The sequence below is a fragment of the Pseudophryne corroboree genome, chromosome 1 (assembly GCF_028390025.1).
Source record: "Pseudophryne corroboree isolate aPseCor3 chromosome 1, aPseCor3.hap2, whole genome shotgun sequence".
NCBI classification, from domain to species: domain Eukaryota; kingdom Metazoa; phylum Chordata; class Amphibia; order Anura; family Myobatrachidae; genus Pseudophryne; species Pseudophryne corroboree.
The window spans coordinates 1,251,217,806-1,251,245,360 of NC_086444.1; the positions used below are offsets into that span (position 1 = coordinate 1,251,217,806).

Genomic DNA, 27,555 nt, shown 5'->3' on the forward strand with positions numbered 1-27,555 from the left:
CATTGCACCATGTCTTTAGCCAAACACTGAAGTTTATGATGTGATGAGTTTTCTCTTATGCTCTTTGTACTAGCATTACCACTGAAAACTTTACAGGGGTTGCCACCTGCTTGAGAACAGTCTCTAACTTCCTCAATTCATCTTTTATGGCCATGGCTTCAGCATTAGCCAGGTCATTTGTCCCTAGGTGGACAATGACATCCACCTGCCCAGGAGTTAATTGGCCATAGGGTTCACAGGGAAGATTCCTGGTGGTCTGTGTCCCAGCACTCTACACACATCCTCCATATCTCAGCATGAAGTTTAGTGATCTTCTTGAACAACAAAGAAAATTGTTTACAGATTGGCCAGTAGCTGCGACTTCAGAATTCCTCCTGCAAAATAGATTACATCCATTGTGATGCACCAGTGGATTTAGATGTATTAGATGCTAATGGTATTGACAATATTTGTGTTAATTTATTCTATAGTAATTCACTTGCTTCTGTTGACTCACCTGCTGGATACTGGTTGTGTGAATGGGTTTTCCTTCTAGTTACTAGTTAGTAGATGGTGTATCCTGCTGGTAATGGTTGGGTAATTGGTTTATCCTACTGGTAACTGGATAGGTATATAGTGTATCCTACTAGTTACTGATGGGTAAATGGTTTATCATAATTATATCTAGTTAGGTACTGTAGATGGTTACTGGTTATGTAAATGGTTTCTCATGCTAGTTACTAGTTGGGTAGAATGTTTGTCCTACTTGTTACTGGTTGGGTAGATTGTTTGTCCTACTTGTTACTGGTTGGGTAGAGTGTTTGTCCTACTTGTTACTGGTACGGTAGAATGTTAGTCCTACTTGTTACAGATTGGGAAGATTGTTTGTCCTACTTGTACTGGTTGGGTAGAATGTTAGTCCTACTTGTTACTGATTGGGAAGATTGTTTGTCCTAGTTGTTACTGGTTGGGTAGAATGTTAGTCCTACTTGTTACTGGTTGGATAGAATGTTTGTCCTACTTACTGGTTGGGTAGGTGGTTGGTCCTACTTGTTACTGGTTGAGTAGCATGTTTGTCCTACTTGTTACTGGTTGGGTAGAATGTTAGTCATACTTGTTACTGGTTAGATAGAATGTTTGTCCTACTTGTTACTGGTTGGGTAGAATGTTAGTCCTACTTGTTACTGGTTGGGTAGAATGTGTGTCCTACTTGTTACTGGTTGGGAAGATTGTTTGTCCTACTTGTTACTGGTTGGGTAGAATGTTAGTCCTACTTGTTACTGGTTGGATAGAATGTTTGTCCTACTTGTTACTGGTTGGGTAGGTGGTTGGTCCTACTTGTTACTGGTTGAGTAGAATGTTTGTCCTACTTGTTACTGGTTGGGTAGAATGTTAGTCCTACTTGTTACTGATTGGGAAGATTGTTTGTCCTACTTGTTACTGGTTGGTAGAATGTTAGTCCTACTTGTTACTGGTTGGGTAGAATGTCTGTCCTACTTGTTACTGGTTGGTTGGGTAGGTTGTTTGTCCTACAAACAGGGGCCATTGAAAGAGATCTGAGAGAGAAGCTCAGAGTGTGGGGGGGGGGGGGGGGGGAGAGAAAATGTGAGGATACTGGGTTCCAAATCACTCAGTCATGGTGGTAGATGAAAAACCAACAGTGGTTTATTGAACAGAATGGGTTATAAACAGCTAAGCACACTTCTGTGATCTAATTCTACACGACAATTCCCTCCTGGAACTCCTGACAGAACATTACTTCTTAGCCAGTCTCCTGCCACTCTCTCTCTCTGTGTCAGATCTCTCTCCCCCCAGCAGAGCTCACTCCTCTTGTTATACCCTCCCCTGTCTATTCATCACACAAGCTGTTCAGTCAGGAGTGGAGACGAGGTGTCTGGCTCTTGTACACTATGGAGTGCACAGGATCAGATTACCTGCATCTCCATACAGAACCTGTTTACTACATAACCTACTCATCCTAATCACATCTGAGTGTACAGCTAGGGGACTTACATTACAATGAACTGATTTAACTATGTTACTAACACTCTGGCCTAGACCTATTCAGTTAACAATTACATTGAATATATAATAACCAAATAAACTACATATACCAAATACAACAGATAAAATATAACTGTACAATATAATAACCACACAATACAATACAATACAATATTGCCTAACATATAACTAATAACATATTGGCAATTGGTGAAGTCCATGTATAGGACCAGGGCTAGGAAAGTAACCACGTGTCTTTTACCACTGTGTGCCACGACGCGCCGGCTGTGTCATCACGTGTCGTCACACTGGTTGGGTAGAATGTTAGTCCTACTTGTTACTGATTGGGAAGATTGTTTGTCCTACTTGTTACTGGTTGGGTAGAATGTTAGTCCTACTTGTTACTGGTTGGGTAGAATGTCTGTCCTACTTGTTACTGGTTGGATAGAATGTTTGTCCTACTTACTGGTTGGGTAGGTGGTTGGTCCTACTTGTTACTGTTTGAGTAGCATGTTTGTCCTACTTGTTACTGGTTGGGTAGAATGTTAGTCATACTTGTTACTGGTTAGATAGAATGTTTGTCCTACTTGTTACTGGTTGGGTAGATTGTTTGTCCTACTTGTTACTGGTTGAGTAGAATGTTTGTCCTACTTGTTACTGGTTGGGTAGAATGTTTGTCCTGCTTGTTACTGGTTGGGTAGATTGTTTGTCCTACTTGTTACTGGTTGGGTGGAATGTTTATCCTACTTGTTACTGGTTGAGTAGAATGTTTGTCTTACTTGTTACTAGTTGAGTAGAATGTTTGTCCTACTTGTTACTGGTTGGGTCGAATGTTTGTCCTACTTGTTACTGGTTGGATAAATTATTTAGCCTAATTTTAACTAGTTAGATTGCTATCCTGCTAGTTACTTGCTGGTAAATGGTTTATATGTATCTAGTTGAGCAATTGGTTATCCTGCTGGCTACTGGCTGGGCAGATTGTGTATTTTACGGATTACTGGTTGGATATATATTTATTCCACTGGTTATTGGTTATATAGATTATCACTCAAGCTTGGTAGTAGATGAAAACCCAATGTGGTTTATTGACAGAATGGGTTATAACACAGTTCAGCACACTTCTGTAATACAATTCTACACGACAATTCCCTTCTGGAACTCTTGACAGAACATTACTTCTTAGTCAGCCGCCTGCCACTCTCTGACCTTCTGTCCAGATCTCTCCCCACCCGCCCCTGTTTGCTATTATCAAAACCTTTGTCTTTCCTACCATAAGGTGACACCCCCAGAACAGTTTCAGATCAAACCTACTTTCACATGTCCAGGCATGTCCCCTAGGCCACAATAGATGTTAACTAAATTAACCTTACTTAATTAATCTGATTGTGTGGCCTGGAATCCATTGTGTGGGGAAGAATGAGAGGGTTGTATGGCCTGACATCTGAGACTGGCTGTATCTACTCAACAGCAAACACGCAGGTTATCTGAGCAGTCACATGGGGGGAACATTATTTTACAAGCTATAACACAATAACCAATACATTCATATATATACGTCGAAAACATAACTGTACCCTTGTAACAATAACATCATACAATATAATACAACATTGCCTAGTACATAGCCAAATACAGATCAACAATTAGTGTAGTCCATGGGCAGGACCAAGGCTAGGGAAGTAACTGCGTGTCTTTTACCACTGTGTGACACAACGTGCCGGCTGTGTTGTCACATTTCCTCCCTCTACTTCCAAGCCCGGTGTCCTGGGTGGCTTAAGCTTGCTGAGAGTAATGGTATTGTCCTGTACCCTGTGTATTGGTAGCGAGGGATCTCCTGGGCTTGCTCAGCGCTGGGTCTGGTTCCTGCTGACGGCACAGGCCATCTGCATTCCCATGATCTCTGCCCTTTTTGTGAGAGATAGTGAAATTGTATAGTTGTAGGGCTAAGCTCCATCTCAGCAGTCGTCCATTGTCTCCGGCAGTGCGCTGTAACCAACTAAGGGGACTGTGGTCTGTTACCACTAAGAACTCGCGCCCGTACACATATGGCTGCAATTTCTTGAGTGCCCAGACTATGGCCAGGCACTCCTTTTCAACAGTGGCATAGGCTATCTCACGGCCCACAAGTTTTCGGGAGAGAAAGGCAACTGGGTGTTCACAACCATCCTCCCCTACTTGGCTCAACACAGCTCCTATTCCACAACCCGAGGCATCTGTTTGCACAATGAACCGCCGGCGGAAGTCGGGGGCTGCTAACACTGGGGATTGGGACAAAATGTCCTTCAGCTGGGAAAAAGCCTGCTCACACTCTGGGCTCCAGTCAATGTGTCGGGTGTATTTTTTTGTTGTTAGGTCAGTCAGGGGTTTGGCAATGGTGCTGTACTGGGGCACAAATTTACGGTAGTACCCGGCTGTTCCAAGGAAGGCACGCACCTGTGTTTGGTTAGTGGGCCGAGGCCTTTTCAGGATGGCCTCAATTTCCTCTGGCTCTGGATGAATATGGCCTCCGCCAACCTTATGCCCGAGGTACAACACCTCTGCCATCCCCATCTGATATTTGTCAGGTCTGATTGTTAACCCTGCCTTGCTGATCCGTGCCAACACCTGGGCCACATGCTGCAGATGCTCCTCCCATGTCTGACTAAAAATGGCTATGTCATCAAGGTATGCCTGGGCAAAGTCCTGACCCCCTGTCAGTAGGTGATCTATGGTGCGCTGAAAGGTGGCTGGGGCATTCTTCATCCCAAAGGGCATGGCAGTAAATTCAAAGAGCCCAAATGGGGTGCTGAATGCAGACCTCTCCTGTGCCTCCCTGGTAAGGGGTATCTGCCAGTATCCTTTGCTAAGATCCAGAGTGGATACATAGCGTGCCATTCCCAACCTGTCTAACAGCTCATCTACCCGGGGCATGGGGTATGCGTCTGTCACTGTCACCTCGTTCAGCCTCCTATAGTCCACGCAGAGGTGGGTACTGCCATCTTTCTTGGGCACTAGGACTACGCTGGCGTCCCAGGGACTATGGGACGGTACAATAACACCAAGCGCCAGCATTTCATCTACCTCCCTTTTGATCATATCAATCACCCCGGGGTTCACCCGATAAGCGGGTTGCCTTGTGGGCCGAGCTTCTCCGGTGTTGACATGATGGGCCACTACATGAGTGCGCCCTGGCCTGCTTGTGAATTGTGGCCTCTCTACCTCCAATACCTCCCTCATCTGTAGGGCCTGGGTTTCGGTTAACTGTGAGCCTGTGGGCACCGCCTCCACTCCTAGGTCCCACTTGGTGGCTGCTAGAATGTCAGGGATGGGGTCAGTCTCTGGGTCATCCATAGGTGGGCAGCAGATTGCCACCAACCCTATCTCCCTGGTGACATATTTCTTTAACCTATTTATGTGGTAGGTACCCACCCGCTTCCCTGTTTGGTCTAGGGCAATAATGTAATCTACCCGTCCCTGCCGATCCACTACAGTATAAGGCCCTGCCCAGGTCGCCTGTAACTTATGCTTTCGGGCAGGTACTAGCACCATCACTTTCTGTCCAACCTCTAGTTCCCTGTCCTGTGCTCATTGGTAATAGGACCGGCACTGTCTTTCCTGCGCACCCAGGGTGTGGTCATGCGCAAGCTGCATCAGCCTCTTCACTTTCTCCTTCAATTGGACTACATATTCCAAGATGGGAACCTCAGGTTCCAGAAATGACCCTTCCCTGCTTTCCCTGACTAGGTCAAGTGGTCCCCTTACCCTTCGGGCATATAGTAACTCGAAAGGAGAAAATCCGGTTGAATCCTGCGGTACTTCGTGGTACGCGAATAATAGCTGTTGCAAGGACTTCTCCCAGTCTCCCCCCTCCGATTCAGCAAATGCCCGCAGCAACTGCTTTAGGGTCGAATTGAATCTCTCACAGAGACCATTAGTCTGGGGGTGATAAGGGGTGGTGCATAAGGGATGGACCCCAAAGTTGTCCCATACTGTCTGCAGCAATTGCCCTTGAAATTGCGTACCCTGATCAGTAACTACTTCTTGGGGAAATCCTACATGACTAAAAATATCCATAAGGGCCTGGGCGATATGTTCAGCATCTATGGATGCCAGTGCCACTACCTCAGGGTATCTAGTCGCGTAATCAACTACAGTCAGTATGTATCTCTTTCCTATTCTGCTCGGCTTCTTAAAAGGCCCCACAATGTCCATGGAGACTCTCTTAAATGGCTCACTTATGACAGGCATGGGTTGTAGGGGCACCCGATGTGGGGGTCCCCCGAGGCATTGGCAGAACTTACATGACTCTCTATACTGTTTTACCTCCTGGTTAACCCCAGACCAGAAGAAATGTCGCAGCAGCCGGGCATGGGTTTTCCGAACCCCTAAGTGGCCTGCTAAGGGAATGTCATGGGCAAGGGCCAGCAACCGGGCCCGGTACTGCTGTGGAACAATCAACTGTTTTCTTAGAACCCCAGGCTCTAATGGGTCTGCTTTTGCTGGCACCCGGTACAGTCTCCCCTCCTCCCACATAATGCGATCCTCCTGAGGCCCCCAATCTGTTCGTCCCGCTGCCCTGCGGAGGCTAGCTAGGGAGCGGTCGGTCCATTGGGCTTCCCTAAAGGCTACCCTATCTACTTCCCCCAGATTCTCATCACAGTCAGGCAAGTCTGGTACAGGGTTACTCACCGCCGACAGTTCAGGGGTTGTGGCTGTCTCTTCCACCGAGACTCCCGGTTTTGGCATGAGAGGGTCCTCATGCACTGTCTCCAAAGCCTGTGCTTGGCTTTGGGTGATAGCTCCCACAAAGTAACTAGCCAATCCAGCACCCAGATCGTTGCCCAGAATGACGTGAGTGGGTAATCCATCCAAAAGTCCCACATTTACCTCTCCAGAGTCCAGGTGTACCCTTGCCATAGGTATTACAGTGATCTGCCCCAGCCATGGAAATTTTAACTTTCCCTTTCTTCAGTATTTGGCAGAGAGGAATTAATTCTGGCCAGATATGGGTGATAGAAGCTCCAGAGTCTCTCAACCCTTGCAGCTCCTTCCCATTAACTTTTACAGGTTGTAGGTGGGTCTTCATATTATCCGGGGTGGATTTCCCAATAGCTGCTACCACCTCTACTTGGTATGCTACTTCGTCCACCTCTGGCGCATCAGGAAAGTAGTCCGCCTCCCCCTCTCCAAATGATTCGTGGCACACAGCCACCCGCGACATGGCAGGTTGGGCACCTGGGAAAGGCCGTCTTACCCGTGTACAGTCCCGGAGTAAATGCCCCACCTGGTCACCGTTGTAGCAGCGTCGGCTTCCAGGTGACGCTGGTCCCCGAGACCTTGAATTTCTGGCTAGGGAAGCTGGGGTATGTATTGGGGCCGGCCGGTGGGGGAGCAATGGTAGATCACGATCCTGCTGGGGCCGTCAGAGGGTTGTCCTCTCCTCTGTATTGGCACCTCTCCACCGAGGCCTGTTAGCTGTGAACTCATCTGCTAGGTGTGCTGCTTTTTCCGGAGTGGTAGGGTTCCGGTCTGCCACCCACTCCCTGATCTCTGGAGACATCTATTTTAGCAACCGCTCCAAAATAAAAGCATTTTTAATGTCTGCTACAGTAAGGGCCTTCTTCACAGCCAGCCACTTATCACAGTTCCTCCGCAGCAAGTTATTGAACACTATAAATGAGGCATCTCCTTTCCGTGCCATAGACCGGAACTTTATACGATATAAGTCAGCGGTCACCACATATCTGGCAAGCAGCACACTCCGTACCTCCTCATATACCAGGATCTTCTCTGGACTCAGGGCATGGAATGCCTCCAGTGCCCGCCCTCTCAGACTGGGTACCAAATATCGAGGCCACTCTGTTGCCTCAATTCCATGCATTATCATAACAGATTCAAACATCTGCAAATGAGTATCAATATCCGAACTGACCTCATCAAAAGGTGGGACCTCATTATACCTCAGCCGGGATGTCTACCTTACCGCTACTGCCGGGGTGGTTATACCGGTCTGCACCCCCAATGCGGCTCCCAGTACTGATGCTCCTTGTCCTAGTGCTGCCAGCAACTCCCGCTACTGATCTGTACTTCCAACGACCAGTGCAGGGCTCGTTGTAGCAGTTCCAGTGGTTCCTTGACCCTCGGCCTGCTCTGGGATGCAGTCCTCATCATCCTCCTGCCCAGGGTGTTCTTGGTCCCATTCAGCTAGCTTTGCCATTAAGTCTGCTCTGGGGTCCGATGCAATAAACTCAATCCGTCTTGTTCGACAGAGGTCCTGTAGTTGATCCTTCTTGCTGTATCGGTAGCATAGCGGGGCGGAATCCATTGCCTGCTGTGGTTTATTCCTTTCTGCTGGTGTCTTGGGTGATCCCACCGCTGCCGCCAAATGTGAAGATACTGGGTTCAAAATCACTCAATCTTGGTAGTAGATGAAAACCCAATGTGGTTTATTGACAGAATGGGTTATAAACAGCTCAGCACACTTCTGTGATACAATTCTACACGACAATCCCTCCTGGAGCTCCTGCCAGAACATTACTTCTTAGCCAGTCTCCTGCCACTCTCTCTCTCTCACCTTCTGTCCAGATCTCTCCCAACCGCCCCTGTTTGCTATTATCAAAACCTTTGTCTTTCCTACCATAAGGCGACACCCCCAGAACAGTTTCAGAGCAAACCTACTTTCACATGTCCAGGCATGTCCCCTAGGCCACAATAGATGTTAACTAAAGTAACCTTACTTAATCTGATTGTGTGGCCTGGAATCCATTGTGTGGGGAAGAATGAGGGGGGTGTATGGCCTGACATCTGAGGCTGGCTGCATCTACATACCTCCCAACATTCTGTGGGCTCTTAGGCGTGTCCTAACCAAAAGGGGGCGTGGCCTCACGGCACTGCCGCGATTGCGAGTCACGCCCCCGTTTTTCATCACTAAAGGGGGCATGACCAGCGCTCTGTGAGCCGCTGGCATGCCCCCTCTCCCTGTCTTCACTGAATAGACGCTGTGCGCATGCGCACAGCGTCTATTCACCGCTGCTCTGCTAAGCAGAACAGCGATGACAGGAGCCTCCCAACTTCCCCTTCCACACCGCGGGACACTGAGGCCCGCGGGTGGGACAGCGGGACAGTCCCAAAAAAATGGGACTGTCCCATGAAAATCGGGACAGTTGGGAGGTATGTATCTACCCTACAGCAAACAAACAGGTTATCTGAGCAGTCACATGGGGGGGAACATTATTTTACAAACTATAACACAATAACCAATACATTCATATATATACATCGAAAACATAACTGTACCCTTGTAACAATAACATCATACAATATAATACAATATTGCCTAGTATATAGCCAAATACAGATCAACAATTAGTGTAGTCTATGGGCAGGACCAGGGCTAGGGAAGTAACTGTGTGTCTTTTACCACTGTGTGACACAACGCGCCGGCTGTGTTGTCACATATATCCTGCTCGTTATTGGTTGGGAAGATCATTTACACTGCTGGTTTTAGCTGGGCAGATGTTTTTCTCCTGTTGGTTACTGATTGTGTAAATTGTTCATTATGCTGTATACTGGTTGTGTAAATTGTTCATTGTGCTGTATACTGGTTGTGTAAATTGTTCATTATGCTGTATACTGGTTGTGTAGTTGATTTATCTTTGGAGAACAAGGAGTTTTGTGAAGACAAAAACCAGAAGCAACTATGGGGGTAATTCAGACCTGATCTAGGCTGTGTTTTCATACAGCGGGCGATCAGGTCTAAACTGCGCGTGCGTATGCACCACAATGCGCAAGCACGTCGCACAGCTATAAAGCGGATCGCCGCTCAGCGATGGGTTTGTGCAAAGAATCCATTCGCACAGGCGTTCGCAAGGAGACTGACAGGAAGAAAGCGTTTGTGGGTGGCAACTGACCGTTTTCTGGAAGTGTTTGGAAAAATGCAGGCGTGTCCAAGCTTTTACAGGGCGGGTTCCTGACGTCACTTCCGGTCCCGGACTGGCTGAAGTGTTCGCAGCGGCTGAGTAAATCCTGGGCTGCGCAGAGACTGCACAATGGCCCTCATTCCGAGTTGTTCACTCGCTAGCAGATTTTAGCAGCATTGTACACACTAAGCCGCCGCCCTCTGGGAGTGAATCTTAGCTTAGCAGAATTGCGAACGAAAGATTAGCACCTGAATTGCGAATAGAAATTTCTTAGCAGTTTCTGAGTAGCTCGAGACTTACTCCTACACTGCGATCAGTTCAGTCAGTTTCGTTCCTGGTTTGACGTCACAAACACACCCAGCGTTCGCCCAGACCTTCCCCCATTTCTCCAGACACTCCCGCGTTTTTCCCAGAAACGCCAGCGTTTTTCCGCACACACCCATAAAACGGCCAGTTTCCGTCCAGAAACACCCACTTCCTGTCAATCACACTCCGATCACCAGAACGATGAAAAATCTTCATTAGTCCATGAGTAAAATAACAAACTTCTAATTTACTTGGTGCAGGCGCACTGCGAACATTGCGCATGCGTAGTTTGCGACTAATCGCTCCGTTGCGAAAAAATCTAACGAGCGAACAACTCTGAATCACCCCCAATATCTGTTTGTACAGCTCGGCTACACATGCGATTGCACACTTGTACAGCGAAAATACCCTCCCCCTGTAGGCGGCGACTCTCTGATCGCAGCGCTGCAAAAATCGCCATCAGGTCTGAATTACCCCCCATGTGTCTTTTCCAGGGCACACTTTTTAAACAATGATATTGAGGTTAATTAAAATGTAACTTTTATTATATACTGTATATACTGCTGGAAATTTGATGAGTGTTGATTGGAGATGTGTGGATTAAGTAGATGGGCGGGGGAAGGGGGGGCACTGCCTCACCTGTCATAGACTTTTTACTCCACAGGTTTGACTATACAAATGATTAGAATAATACAAAGAAGATATTTCTAATAGAGATGAGCGGGTTCGGTTTCTCTGAATCCGAACCCGCCAGAACTTCATGTTTTTTTTCACGGGTCCGAGCGACTCGGATCTTCCCGCCTTGCTCGGTTAACCCGAGCGCGCCCGAACGTCATCATGACGCTGTCGGATTCTCGCGAGGCTCGGATTCTATCGCGAGACTCGGATTCTATATAAGGAGCCGCGCGTCGCCGCCATTTTCACACGTGCATTGAGATTGATAGGGAGAGGACGTGGCTGGCGTCCTCTCCGTTTAGAATAGATTAGAGAGACACTTGATTTACTAATTTTGGGGAGCATTAGGAGTACTCAGTACAGTGCAGAGTTTTGCTGATAGTGACCACCAGTTTTATTTATAATCCGTTCTCTGCCTGAAAAAAGCGATACACAGCACACAGTGACTCAGTCACATACCATATCTGTGTGCACTGCTCAGGCTCAGGCCAGTGTGCTGCATCATCTATTATCCATATATAATATTATATATATCTGTCTGACTGCTCAGCTCACACAGCTTATAATTGTGGGGGAGACTGGGGAGCACTACTGCAGTGCCAGTTATAGGTTATAGCAGGAGCCAGGAGTACATAATATATTATATAGTGAGTGACCACCAGACACACAGTGCAGTTTATTTAATATATCCGTTCTCTGCCTGAAAAAAGCGATACACACAGTGACTCAGTCAGTCACATACCATATCTGTGTGCACTGCTCAGGCTCAGGCCAGTGTGCTGCATCATCTATTATCTATATATAATATTATATATATCTGTCTGACTGCTCAGCTCACACAGCTTATAATTGTGGGGGAGACTGGGGAGCACTACTGCAGTGCCAGTTATAGGTTATAGCAGGAGCCAGGAGTACATAATATATTATATAGTGAGTGACCACCAGACACACAGTGCAGTTTATTTAATATATCCGTTCTCTGCCTGAAAAAAGCGATACACACAGTGACTCAGTCAGTCACAGACACATACCATATCTGTGTGCACTGCTCAGGCTCAGGCCAGTGTGCTGCATCATCTATATATATTATATATCTGTCTGACTGCTCAGCTCACACAGCTTATAATTGTGGGGGAGACTGGGGAGCACTACTGCAGTGCCAGTTATAGGTTATAGCAGGAGCCAGGAGTACATAATATATTATATAGTGAGTGACCACCAGACACACAGTGCAGTTTATTTAATATATCCGTTCTCTGCCTGAAAAAAGTGATACACACAGTGACTCAGTCAGTCACATACCATATCTGTGTGCACTGCTCAGGCTCAGGCCAGTGTGCTGCATCATCTATATATATTATATATCTGTCTGACTGCTCAGCTCACACAGCTTATAATTGTGGGGGAGACTGGGGAGCACTACTGCAGTGCCAGTTATAGGTTATAGCAGGAGCCAGGAGTACATAATATTATATTAAAATTAAACAGTGCACACTTTTGCTGCAGGAGTGCCACTGCCAGTGTGACTAGTGACCAGTGACCTGACCACCAGTATATATAATATTAGTAGTATACTATCTCTTTATCAACCAGTCTATATTAGCAGCAGACACAGTACAGTGCGGTAGTTCACGGCTGTGGCTACCTCTGTGTCGGCACTCGGCAGCCCGTCCATAATTGTATATACCACCTAACCGTGGTTTTTTTTTCTTTCTTTATACATACATACTAGTTACGAGTATACTATCTCTTTATCAACCAGTCTATATATTAGCAGCAGACACAGTACAGTGCGGTAGTTCACGGCTGTGGCTACCTCTGTGTCGGCACTCGGCAGCCCGTCCATAATTGTATATACCACCTAACCGTGGTTTTTTTTTCTTTCTTTATAGTCATACTAGTTACGAGTATACTATCTCTTTATCAACCAGTCTATATTAGCAGCAGACACAGTACAGTGCGGTAGTTCACGGCTGTGGCTACCTCTGTGTCGGCACTCGGCAGCCCGTCCATAATTGTATATACCACTTAACCGTGGTTTTTTTTTCTTTCTTTATAGTCATACTAGTTACGAGTATACTATCTCTTTATCAACCAGTCTATATTAGCAGCAGACACAGTACAGTGTGGTAGTTCACGGCTGTGGCTACCTCTGTGTCGGCACTCGGCAGCCCGTCCATAATTGTATATACCACCTAACCGTGGTTTTTTTTTCTTTCTTTATACATACATACTAGTTACGAGTATACTATCTCTTTATCAACCAGTCTATATATTAGCAGCAGACACAGTACAGTGCGGTAGTTCACGGCTGTGGCTACCTCTGTGTCGGCACTCGGCAGCCCGTCCATAATTGTATATACCACCTAACCGTGGTTTTTTTTTCTTTCTTTATACATACATACTAGTTACGAGTATACTATCTCTTTATCAACCAGTCTATATATTAGCAGCAGACACAGTACAGTGCGGTAGTTCACGGCTGTGGCTACCTCTGTGTCGGCACTCGGCAGCCCGTCCATAATTGTATATACCACCTAACCGTGGTTTTTTTTTCTTTCTTTATACATACATACTAGTTACGAGTATACTATCTCTTTATCAACCAGTCTATATTAGCAGCAGACACAGTACAGTGCGGTAGTTCACGGCTGTGGCTACCTCTGTGTCGGCACTCGGCAGCCCGTCCATAATTGTATATACCACCTAACCGTGGTTTTTTTTTCTTTCTTTATACATACATACTAGTTACGAGTATACTATCTCTTTATCAACCAGTCTATATATTAGCAGCAGACACAGTACAGTGCGGTAGTTCACGGCTGTGGCTACCTCTGTGTCGGCACTCGGCAGCCCGTCCATAATTGTATATACCACCTAACCGTGGTTTTTTTTTCTTTCTTTATACATACATACTAGTTACGAGTATACTATCTCTTTATCAACCAGTCTATATATTAGCAGCAGACACAGTACAGTGCGGTAGTTCACGGCTGTGGCTACCTCTGTGTCGGCACTCGGCAGCCCGTCCATAATTGTATATACCACCTAACCGTGGTTTTTTTTTCTTTCTTTATACATACATACTAGTTACGAGTATACTATCTCTTTATCAACCAGTCTATATTAGCAGCAGACACAGTACAGTGCGGTAGTTCACGGCTGTGGCTACCTCTGTGTCGGCACTCGGCAGCCCGTCCATAATTGTATATACCACCTAACCGTGGTTTTTTTCCCTTTCTTTATACATACATACTAGTTACGAGTATACTATCTCTTTATCAACCAGTCTATATATTAGCAGCAGACACAGTACAGTGCGGTAGTTCACGGCTGTGGCTACCTCTGTGTCGGCACTCGGCAGCCCGTCCATAATTGTATATACCACCTAACCGTGGTTTTTTTTTCTTTCTTTATACATACATACTAGTTACGAGTATACTATCTCTTTATCAACCAGTCTATATATTAGCAGCAGACACAGTACAGTGCGGTAGTTCACGGCTGTGGCTACCTCTGTGTCGGCACTCGGCAGCCCGTCCATAATTGTATACTAGTATCCAATCCATCCATCTCCATTGTTTACCTGAGGTGCCTTTTAGTTGTGCCTATTAAAATATGGAGAACAAAAATGTTGAGGTTCCAAAATTAGGGAAAGATCAAGATCCACTTCCACCTCGTGCTGAAGCTGCTGCCACTAGTCATGGCCGAGACGATGAAATGCCAGCAACGTCGTCTGCCAAGGCCGATGCCCAATGTCATAGTACAGAGCATGTCAAATCCAAAACACCAAATATCAGTAAAAAAAGGACTCCAAAACCTAAAATAAAATTGTCGGAGGAGAAGCGTAAACTTGCCAATATGCCATTTACCACACGGAGTGGCAAGGAACGGCTGAGGCCCTGGCCTATGTTCATGGCTAGTGGTTCAGCTTCACATGAGGATGGAAGCACTCAGCCTCTCGCTAGAAAAATGAAAAGACTCAAGCTGGCAAAAGCACCGCAAAGAACTGTGCGTTCTTCGAAATCCCAAATCCACAAGGAGAGTCCAATTGTGTCGGTTGCGATGCCTGACCTTCCCAACACTGGACGTGAAGAGCATGCGCCTTCCACCATTTGCACGCCCCCTGCAAGTGCTGGAAGGAGCACCCGCAGTCCAGTTCCTGATAGTCTGATTGAAGATGTCAGTGTTGAAGTACACCAGGATGAGGAGGATATGGGTGTTGCTGGCGCTGGGGAGGAAATTGACCAGGAGGATTCTGATGGTGAGGTGGTTTGTTTAAGTCAGGCACCCGGGGAGACACCTGTTGTCCGTGGGAGGAATATGGCCGTTGACATGCCAGGTGAAAATACCAAAAAAATCAGCTCTTCGGTGTGGAGGTATTTCACCAGAAATGCGGACAACAGGTGTCAAGCCGTGTGTTCCCTTTGTCAAGCTGTAATAAGTAGGGGTAAGGACGTTAACCACCTCGGAACATCCTCCCTTATACGTCACCTGCAGCGCATTCATAATAAGTCAGTGACAAGTTCAAAAACTTGGGCCGACAGCGGAAGCAGTCCACTGACCAGTAAATCCCTTCCTCTTGTAACCAAGCTCACGCAAACCACCCCACCAACTCCCTCAGTGTCAATTTCCTCCTTCCCCAGGAATGCCAATAGTCCTGCAGGCCATGTCACTGGCAATTCTGATGAGTCCTCTCCTGCCTGGGATTCCTCCGATGCATCCTTGCGTGTAACGCCTACTGCTGCTGGCGCTGCTGTTGTTGCCGCTGGGAGTCGATGGTCATCCCAGAGGGGAAGTCGTAAGCCCACTTGTACTACTTCCAGTAAGCAATTGACTGTTCAACAGTCCTTTGCGAGGAAGATGAAATATCACAGCAGTCATCCTACTGCAAAGCGGATAACTGAGTCCTTGACAACTATGTTGGTGTTAGACGTGCGTCCGGTATCCGCCGTTAGTTCACAGGGAACTAGACAATTTATTGAGGCAGTGTGCCCCCGTTACCAAATACCATCTAGGTTCCACTTCTCTAGGCAGGCGATACCGAGAATGTACACGGACGTCAGAAAAAGACTCACCAGTGTCCTAAAAAATGCAGTTGTACCCAATGTCCACTTAACCACGGACATGTGGACAAGTGGAGCAGGGCAGGGTCAGGACTATATGACTGTGACAGCCCACTGGGTAGATGTATGAACAGCAGCGGCGGCACCAGTAGCAGCATCTCGCAAACGCCAACTCTTTCCTAGGCAGGCTACGCTTTGTATCACCGCTTTCCAGAATACGCACACAGCTGAAAACCTCTTACGGCAACTGAGGAAGATCATCGCAGAATGGCTTACCCCAATTGGACTCTCCTGTGGATTTGTGGCATTGGACAACGCCAGCAATATTGTGTGTGCATTAAATATGGGCAAATTCCAGCACGTCCCATGTTTTGCACATACCTTGAATTTGGTGGTGCAGAATTTTTAAAAAAACGACAGGGGCGTGCAAGAGATGCTGTCGGTGGCCAGAAAAATTGCGGGACACTTTCGGCGTACAGGCACCACGTACAGAAGACTGGAGCACCACCAAAAACTACTGAACCTGCCCTGCCATCATCTGAAGCAAGAAGTGGTAACGAGGTGGAATTCAACCCTCTATATGCTTCAGAGGTTGGAGGAGCAGCAAAAGGCCATTCAAGCCTATACAATTGAGCACGATATAGTAGGTGGAATGCACCTGTCTCAAGTGCAGTGGAGAATGATTTCAACGTTGTGCAAGGTTCTGATGCCCTTTGAACTTGCCACACGTGAAGTCAGTTCAGACACTGCCAGCCTGAGTCAGGTCATTCCCCTCATCAGGCTTTTGCAGAAGAAGCTGGAGGCATTGAAGAAGGAGCTAAAAGGGAGCGATTCCGCTAGGCATGTGGGACTTGTGGATGCAGCCCTTAATTCGCTTAACAAGGATTCACGGGTGGTCAATCTGTTGAAATCAGAGCACTACATTTTGGCCACCGTGCTCGATCCTAGATTTAAAGCCTACCTTGGATCTCTCTTTCCGGCAGACACAGGTCTGCTGGGGTTGAAAGACCTGCTGGTGACAAAATTGTCAAGTCAAGCGGAACGCGACCTGTCAACATCTCCTCCTTCACATTCTCCCGCAACTGGGGGTGCGAGGAAAAGGCTCAGAATTCCGAGCCCACCCGCTGGCGGTGATGCAGGGCAGTCTGGAGCGACTGCTGATGCTGACATCTGGTCCGGACTGAAGGACCTGACAACGATTACGGACATGTCGTCTACTGTCACTGCATATGATTCTCTCAACATTGATAGAATGGTGGAGGATTATATGAGTGACCGCATCCAAGTAGGCACGTCACACAGTCCGTACTTATACTGGCAGGAAAAAGAGGCAATTTGGAGGCCCTTGCACAAACTGGCTTTATTCTACCTAAGTTGACTCCCACAAGTGTGTACTCCGAAAGAGTGTTTAGTGCCGCCGCTCACCTTGTCAGCAATCGGCGTACGAGGTTACATCCAGAAAATGTGGAGAAGATGATGTTCATTAAAATGAATTATAATCAATTCCTCCGCGGAGACATTGACCAGCAGCAATTGCCTCCACAAAGTACACAGGGAGCTGAGATGGTGGATTCCAGTGGGGACGAATTGATAATCTGTGAGGAGGGGGATGTACACGGTGATATATCGGAGGGTGAAGATGAGGTGGACATCTTGCCTCTGTAGAGCCAGTTTGTGCAAGGAGAGATTAATTGCTTCTTTTTTGGGGGGGGTCCAAACCAACCCGTCATATCAGTCACAGTCGTGTGGCAGACCCTGTCACTGAAATGATGGGTTGGTGTGCATGTCCTGTTTTGTTTATACAACATAAGGGTGGGTGGGAGGGCCCAAGGACAATTCCATCTTGCACCTCTTTTTTCTTTTCTTTTTCTTTGCATCATGTGCTGATTGGGGAGGGTTTTTTGGAAGGGACATCCTGCGTGACACTGCAGTGCCACTCCTAGATGGGCCCGGTGTTTGTGTCGGCCACTAGGGTCGCTAATCTTACTCACACAGCTACCTCATTGCGCCTCTTTTTTTCTTTGCGTCATGTGCTGTTTGGGGAGGGTTTTTTGGAAGGGACATCCTGCGTGACACTGCAGTGCCACTCCTAGATGGGCCCGGTGTTTGTGTCGGCCACTAGGGTCGCTAATCTTACTCACACAGCTACCTCATTGCGCCTCTTTTTTTCTTTGCGTCATGTGCTGTTTGGGGAGGGTTTTTTGGAAGGGCCATCCTGCGTGACACTGCAGTGCCACTCCTAGATGGGCCCGGTGTTTGTGTCGGCCACTAGGGTCGCTAATCTTACTCACACAGCTACCTCATTGCGCCTCTTTTTTTCTTTGCGTCATGTGCTGTTTGGGGAGGGTTTTTTGGAAGGGACATCCTGCGTGACACTGCAGTGCCACTCCTAGATGGGCCCGGTGTTTGTGTCGGCCACTAGGGTCGCTTATCTTACTCACACAGCGACCTCGGTGCAAATTTTAGGACTAAAAATAATATTGTGAGGTGTGAGGTATTCAGAATAGACTGAAAATGAGTGTAAATTATGGTTTTTGAGGTTAATAATACTTTGGGATCAAAATGACCCCCAAATTCTATGATTTAAGCTGTTTTTTAGTGTTTTTTGAAAAAAACACCCGAATCCAAAACACACCCGAATCCGACAAAAAAAATTCGGTGAGGTTTTGCCAAAACGCGTTCGAACCCAAAACACGGCCGCGGAACCGAACCCAAAACCAAAACACAAAACCCGAAAAATTTCAGGCGCTCATCTCTAATTTCTAATATATTCTTTGTATTTTTCATATACTGTACTTTATACAGTCATATCTCTGGCATATACAGTATGTTAGTATGACAGAAAAGGCTCTGCCTCACCTCACTGCACGTCACTGGTATGTGGACACATCGGTACCATGGCACACTGGAACATCCAATACGTGAAGGGAGGAGTCCAACAACACTGCAGGGCTTGGTGCAGACACATCACCACTATGTCCAGATTGATGGTAAAGTCCTCCAGCAATACAGGGCCCCAGACACATAACCAAGCTCAATGTCCCAAATAATCCAACAGAATGGGGTCCACAGCAGATCCCTGGGACCCCTGGCAGAGCTTTACCTCTTAGTTTAGGGTCAGTGACTCAACTTCTCCAGCCCTAATCCCCTACTAATGCCCCTGTGGGAATGACAGGGTTTAGATTGGTTGTGTTTAACAATATCCAGCCCCCACTACCTCCCCCAAGTGCCCTCAGGTGACCCCCCGGCTGGGAGCGACTCCTGGATGTCTGGCATAGGTCACTGTTGGACAATAGTTTGGTCTACCTGACCTAATAATCCAGTTATCAATGTATAGATGGTCTCCACAGATCTGGATATGCTATGGGGAATGAGCAAACACTAAATGTAGGTCGTTATATAGGCACATAGGATAAAAAGTACATACTGTATTTAGGTGACATGGGAAATGAGGCATCGCTACAGTATATTGCCATAGACCTTTCGGTTCCTCACAAAAGGCATACCCCCTGAGGAGATTACATGGAGCAGTCAGGTATATTTGGCAGTTGTTTTGCTATTGGAGTGTTGGCCGCGTTGTGTGAAGCACCGTATAGTGGTAGATGAATAATGTACATCGGCTGCGTCACAATACAGAGCTGTGGTATTGTATTGGTAAGCAACTGACTCTGAGGTCTTTCTTCTCTTTCAGATGTCACTCCATCCATTCATTGTGGTCATTCTTCTGACCTTGCTATACCATCATCTTCACGCAGATCCAGAAACCTGGCCCACATCTTGTGAGTCCACTGTAATGTGAGCGTAGCCTCTACTGTCTAGGGTGGCATTAATCACATTTGTCACTGATGGGGTTTCCTGTTTGCACAAGATGCATAGCTACTCACCAGCGTTTTACCTGTAGGTTTGTTGAGTCACGTACAATGGTCACCGATGGAACATCTGATATTACATAGATCATTAGGAAGAAGACACATTGTCAATAGAGAGGCATGGGGTATATAATGATGTGTTATATGCCCTCTGTACGCAGCTCACCACATTACATTGTGTGCCCCAATCCTCTATACAGACTTTACAGTACGCTAGTTATGTCCTATAGGGTTCTGCACTACACAACCTGCAATACACTCCCCTATAATCTACGATGGACTATTAGCTGCATATAAGACCCTTGTATATCCTCTGATGACAGATCATGTTCCGGACGTGTCTAACTGCTCAGTCTGCCCATCACATAATGTAAATGCTCACGCTTTCTTTCTAGACCATGCTGCCAAGATCTCCAGCAAGCACGAGATCAGGTGTCCACTACAGGCGAAGAACATTGCATGGCATACTCCATCCAGGAGCTGCAAGGGACAGTCTACTCATCATGGGACATTACACCTCCACAACCTGCGGCATCGCTGCACTGGGGACTACGCCTGCTCTGACCAAGACAACAAGGCCCAGCGTTACACTGAGAACGTGGTGATATGGAATGGTAATGACTATTTATAGAGTTACAAGGAGGGCTATGGACAGATTGGTAAATACCCAGAACTGGTGATGATATAACGTAGAACACAATCCAATCCCTCCCTTGGGAAAACAGTAGAGGACCCCAAAAAGCAAAGACCCCCACTATGCATTAGTCTGTTTGGCTGACCAAACACTCTGAACATATTGAATCGGAAGAACATGCTGGACGATATGCCATGCCCGACTGATTGATATTTTCGGACCGGTCACCCACATACATGGTGCAATTTTCTGACTGGTCCGCTGATATCGGAGGGTCAGACAGATAATTGTAGCGTGTATGCCCAGCATAAATCTAAAGGCCATTGCAATGCTCACTTCTTATTCTTCTAGATCTCTCTTCTTCTATTGACACTTTTGACCACTCTCTTCTCATACAAACTCTGCAATCCCTAGGTCTTCAGGACACAGTCCTCTCTTGGTTCCTATCGTACCTATCTAATCGCTCTTTCCGTGTCCTTTTCTCTGATTCCACCTCCTCTTCTCTACCTCTATCAGTAGGAGTACTGCAAGGCTCAGTCTTGGGTCCTCTGCTTTTCTCTATCTCTATCTCTTGGTAGACTAATCAGCTCTTTTGGATTTCAGTATCATCTGTATGCAGATAATACTCAAATCTACCTATCCTCCCCAGATTTATCATCATCTGTATTGGTCAGGGTCACTGAGGATGTCATCTCGCCACCTCAAACTTAATATTTCCAAAACAGAATTAATTATATTTCCACCGGCCAATAGTAGTTACCAACCTGATATCTCTGTCACTGTTGATAACTCAGCAATCATCCCTACCCCACAAGCTCGCTGCCTAGGTGTCATCCTTACTCTGATCTGTCCTTTGTTCCACACATTCGGGGCCTAATTCAGACCTGATCGCAGCAGCAAATTTGTTAGCAGTTGGGCAAAACCATGTGCACTGCAGGTGTGGCAGTTGTAACATGTGCAGAGAGAGTTAGATTTGGGTGGGGTGAGTTCAAACTGAAATCTAAATTGCAGTGTAAAAAAAACAGTATTTACCCTGCACAGAAACAAAATAACCCACCCAAATCTAATTCTCTCTGCACATGTTACATCTTCCTCCCCTGCAGTGCACATGGGGGGTCATTCCGAGTTGTTCGCTCGTTATTTTTCTTTCGCAACGGAGCGATTAGTCGCTAATGCGCATGCGCAATGTCCGCAGTGTGACTGCGCCAAGTAAATTTGCTATGCAGTTAGGAATTTTACTCACGGCATTACGAGGTTTTTACTTCGTTCTGGTGATCGTAATGTGATTGACAGGAAGTGGGTGTTTCTGGGCGGAAACTGGCCGTTTTATGGGTGTGTGTGAAAAAACGCTGCCGTTCCTGGGAAAAACGCGGGAGTGGCTGGAGAAACGGGGGAGTGTCTGGGCGAACGCTGGGTGTGTTTGTGATGTGAAACCAGGAACGACAAGCACTGAACTGATCGCAGATGCCGAGTAAGTGTGGAGCTACTCAGAAACTGCTAAGAAGTGTCTATTCACAATTTTGCTAATCTTTCGTTCGCAATTTTGATAAGCTAAGATTCACTCCCAGTAGGTGGCGGCTTAGCGTGTGCAAAGCTGCTAAAAGCAGCTAGCGAGCGAACAACTCGGAATGAGGGCCATGGTTTTGCCCAACTGCTAACAAATTTGCTGCTGCGATCAACTCTGAATTACCCCCTCAATCTTCTCTACATCATGTAACATACATCTAAGAAACATATCCAAAATACGCCCATACCTTACACAAGACACAGCAAACACTCTAATCCACACTCTCATCATCTCCCACATTGATTATTGTAATAGTCTCCTGACCGGTCTTCCCAAACATAGGCTCTCACCACTACAATCCATTCTGAATGCAGCTGCGAGGCTAATCTTCCTCGCTAGACGTTCATCATCTGCAGATCCGCTCTGTCACTCCCTCCATTGGTTACCTGTGTTCTACCGTATTCAATATAAAATACTGTTACTCATATACAAGGCCATTAACCAAACTACACCAACATACATCTCTTCACTCATCTCAAAATATCTCCCTACCCGACCTCTCCGCTCTGCACAAGATCTACGTCTCTCACCCACACGCATTACTGCAGGACTTTCTCTCGACTGCACCCAGGATTCTGTCTATCATTTTCTGGGGTGAAATAGAGAAATGATAGACAGAATCTGGTTGCTATGGGCAACATCACTGTCACAATCCATCATGAGCGGATCCCGGAATATGATATTTCTCCTATTGTGTGTGATGTAAGATGTTATTTCCTGTGAACTGCCTGTGTACATAACTCCAGGGGGGATAAGAGGTCTGCCTGTCATCCCCCTCTGCTAGGGTGTAAATACTGTAAGGGGGGCAGGAGGTTATCACTGAGCGCATTTCACCAGGTCATTATGTCCTGAGGCCATAAATGTGTTTAGTAGTGACAGGATCAAAACCCACCAAATGTGGGAGAAGAAATTTATGTTGGGGTTTCTGGTCTCTCATCCTATCATAAATGTTGGGGGTGGAAGATGCCATCATTCAGCTCTCATCTTCAAACTGGTCTCTTAGGTCATAAAGCAAACAGCCTGGAGTTCTGTGTCCATGTGGGCTAATCCCCTCCCCTAACTCTTGCAAGACAACTAGGTGAAGACGGTGTATGATACCTTAAGGCCAGTGTCCAGCAATCCAGCATTGAGCTGGTTAAAAATCCCATGGGTAGGGGGAAGTGAGTACAGCTGAGAGTATAACTAACTTTCTTCTTCAATATGTGTCGTTCATTCTTCACGGGATGTAGCTGTAGCTAGAAGTGAACAGATCAACTCATTTGTGTCATCCCCACGGCCGTCCTAGATTTGTGTGTAAGTCTAGGCTTCTGAATTATTGGGGGTCATTCCGAGTCGTTCGCTTGGTAAAAATCTTCGCATCGCAGCGATTTCCCGCTTAGTGCGCATGCGCAATGTTCGCACTGCGACTGCGCCAAGTAAATTTGCTATGCAGTTAGGATTTTTACTCACGGCTTTTTCTTCGATCTGGCGATCGTAATGTGATTGACAGGAAATGGGTGTTTCTGGGCGGAAACAGGCCGTTTTATGGGCGTGTGGGAAAAAACGCTACCGTTTCTGGGAAAAACGCAGGAGTGGCTGGAGAAACGGGGGAGTGTCTGGGCGAACGCTGGGTGTGTTTGTGAGGTCAAACCAGGAACGACAAGCACTGAAATGTTCGCAGATGCCGAGTAAGTCTGAAGCTACTCAGAAACTGCTACGAGGTGTGTAATCGCAATATTGCGAATACGTCGGTCGCAATTTTAGGATGCTAAGATTCATCCCAGTAGGCGGCGGCTTAGCGTGAGCAACTCTGCGAAAATCGGCTTGCGAGCAAACAACTCGGAATGACCCCCATTATTTCCCTTTATTTTTGTTTGAGATTTAACCGTACTCTGTGTATTTTTTAAAATATTCTTAATAATCTTTGTAACACTTTTTGTAACTAAAGCTCTGAAGTATTCTTGGAATTAAAATCTAAATTCTAGTCCTAGTTCTGTGATTCTTAGAACCTAAGTCCTCGTGTGGCCCACGTCTACCTACTTTTTCTAAGTATTGCAGTGTTTGTGACAGGTAGAAGCGAAGGCTACCTTGCATTTAGACGCTAAAATCCCTCTTGCTGGGGGTGGCAAATGTGTTTGTATAACCCCGTGTGTCCAAAGTGACCCCCTTGTCACAGGCTGTGCTTCTCAGATTTGCGTATCTGGAGAAGCGAACGGCAGGTCTGTGACAATCACCAATTGTTTCTTTTTTAGAAGCTTTAGTAAATTTACCACCACGATTCACATTATGAATCATTACAATTCCCATTACATTAAGTGAATATGAAATATGAAGCCATAATATAAATATATATAATAGTGGGAACTGTGATGCGTGATTCATAATATCACTAATACCACTGTCACACATACGACCAGGGAATCTTCCTGCTCACACCCGGGCATTTCACCTCTACAAGATCCTGGGTCTTTACTGGAGACCCCCTTTCACACTACACCGGAGACCTGGGAAATCCTCTCCGAATGACCTGTGCACGCCGTTCCTGACATGTGTGGTGAAGGCTTGTTGGTATTGGAAGATCAGATGAAGACACTGAAATGGAAGGCACTGAGGAACACACCTCTATCTGATCAGGAAATAAAGGAATCCCCTGTTACTAGATAGACGTCCCCCACTCAGTGTCCACAGCCTGACTGTCCCTCCACAGACATCTCCCTTTCTTCTGTGCCACACGGTATATGCAGTACGTCATGGGACACGGTAAGAGCGGTACATCATGGGACATGGTATGTGTGGTACGCCATGGGACACGGTATGTGTTGTACCCCATGGGACACGGTATGTGTGGTACATCATGGGACACGGTATGTGCGGTACATCATGGCACACGGTATGTGTGGTATGTCATGGGACATGGTATGCACGGTACGCCATGGAACACGGTATGCGTGGTACGCCATGGGACACGGTATATGTGGAACATCATGGGACACAATATGTGCGGTATGCCATGGGACACAGTATGTGCAGTACGTCATGGGACACAGTATGTGTGGTACGCCATGGGACACGGTAAGAGCGGTACATCATGGGACACGGTATGTGTGGTACGCCATGGGACACGGTATGTGCAGTACATCATGGGACACAGTATGTGCGGTACATCATGGGACATGGTATGTACGGTACATCATGGGACATGGCATGGGACACGGTATGTGCGGTACGTCATGGGACACGGTATGTGCGGTACATCATGGGACACGGTATGTACGGTACATAATGGGACATGGCATGGGACACGGTATGTGCGGTACGTCATGGGACACGGTATGTGCGGTACATCATGGGACACGGTATGGGACATGGTATGTATGGTACATCATTGGACACGGTATGGGACACAGTATTTGCGGTACGTCATGTAGTTCTCCACGGATTGGGCCCCCATTTTTCGGGTGATAATAGCCACTGGTCATTTGATTATAAATAATTACTCTGAGACATTTAATGCCGGGAAATGCGTCCAATAAACAGAAGAGATATTCACACTATAACAGTGATACATATGGCCAGTCTCTCCCAATAGATAATAAAAAAATTTGGGGAAAAAATGTAAAATTACAGATTTTTTTTTATTTTTAAAAAGAGTGAAGTTTATTCTTACATTCCCACAATACTTATTTTCAGTGAAAATTCGCCAAAATACCTTTTTAACGGTTTTATTTTTCTAACAACTTTACGTATCCCTCAGTAGAGGTGCACTTATTAATGCATTCCATTGCCGGGACCTACCATGCTCTATTCCCGGCCTTCCCTCCTAATGTATGATTGCAGTCACCTGTGCCGACCTTTCTCATCCACTCACTAGTTCTACAGCAATGGCACAGTAAGAGGGAAATCCAGGAGCAGAGCCTGGTGTCCCTCCTGGAATGGGCCATGTTGGGGAGTCCATGTACACTATAGAGCATAGAATGCCATGTCACTCCTACACCCGTCCCTACACCGTTACACCCGTCTCAGGCCAGTCATTATTTGGCATTCTCATGGATGTTACAAATGGCCGCTTGATAAGCCCGGAGTATCGATTCTATTCTTTGCATGACCTATAATACTGATGGCGCATCTGTATGCTATTCTAGTCTAGTGTGGGCTTCTCTGTGCTCTTGTGGGGGTTTGGCCTATAATGAATTGGGAGGTCGCAAAACAAGATCTCTGCTTAGTAAAAGTAGCCCTTTGTATATGTAAAGCATTAAATGAAAGTGTCTGCAGGAGCGGCTAGGATGCCCCCTCTGCGCACTACACCAGTAGCAGTAGAAATATGGTAACATACTGAATATTATACTAGCAGAGTATGACTGATATGATATAATCCCTTATCTCATCTCACAGAGCACGCTCTGAATGTGTCCTGCACGGTGGACTCATACACAAACGTCACACTCCACTGTTCTGTCACTGAGGAACTCACCTGTCCATGTCGGATGAGAGCCAAAGCTCACAGGTAGGTAGTCATTACTTCAGGGGACCTCATTGTATTCTGCATCACCTGCTGATGGACCATCTGTGGCTGCAGAGATAAACAGAGGACACTAGCTACGTATCTCAGCATGTGTGTGGTCTACCTCTCTCCTATAGCTCTGAGATGGACCATCTGTGTCTGAAGAGCTAAACATAGGACACTAGCTACTAATCTCGGCATGTGTGTGGTCTGCCTCTCTCCTGCAGCTCTGAGATGGACCATCTGTGGCTAAAAAGATAAATAGAGGACACTAGCTACTAATCTCTATATGTGTGTGGTCTACCTCTCTCCTGCATCTCTGAGATGGACCATTTGTGGCTGGTGAGATAAACAGAGGGCTCTAGCAACTAATCTCTGTATGTGTCTGGTCTACCTCTCTCCTGCAGCTCTGAGATGGACCATCTATGGCTGTAGAGATAAACATAGGACACTAACTACTAATCTCTGTATGTGTGTGGTCTACCTCTCTCCTGCAGCTCTGAGATGAACCATCTATGGCTGGAGAGATAAACATAGGACACTAACTACTAATCTCTGTATGTGTGTGGTCTACCTCTCTCCTGCAGCTCTGAGATGGACCATCTGTGGCTGGAGATATATACAGAAGACACTAGCTACTAATCTCGGCATGTGTGTGGTCTACCTCTGTCCTGCAGCTCTGAGATCTGTGGCTGGAGAGATATACAGAGGACATTAGCTACTATTCTAGTCATGTGTGTGGTCTACCTCTCTCCTGCAGCTCTGAGATGGACCATCTGTGGCTGGAGAGATAAACATAGGACACTAGCTACTAATCTCGGCATGTGTGTGGTCTACCTCTGTCCTGCAGCTCTGAGATCTGTGCTGGAGAGATATACAGAGGACACTAGCTACTATTCTCGGCATGTGTGTGGTCTACCTCTCTCCTGCAGCTCTGAGTTGGACCATCTGTGGCTGGAGAGATATAGAGAGGACACTAGCTACTAATCTCTTTATGTGTGTTGTCTACCTCTGTCCTGCAGCTCTGAAATGGACCATCTGTGGCTGGAGAGATAAACAGAGGACACTAGCTACTAA

The 27,555-nt window shown here is 46.6% G+C and overlaps 1 protein-coding gene across 3 annotated transcripts in view; it reads left to right on the top strand.

Moving 5' to 3' along the window:
• Window positions 1-27,555, top strand: part of LOC135034784 (uncharacterized) — a 173,386-nt gene that overhangs the window by 89,772 nt on the left and 56,059 nt on the right. For all 3 annotated transcript variants that reach the window (XM_063954293.1, XM_063954309.1, XM_063954302.1), the window contains 3 exons: window positions 19,620-19,707; window positions 20,193-20,411; window positions 26,370-26,481. In XM_063954293.1, the coding sequence (XP_063810363.1) occupies window positions 19,620-19,707; window positions 20,193-20,411; window positions 26,370-26,481 (419 nt within the window). The remainder of the gene's footprint in view (window positions 1-19,619; window positions 19,708-20,192; window positions 20,412-26,369; window positions 26,482-27,555) is intronic.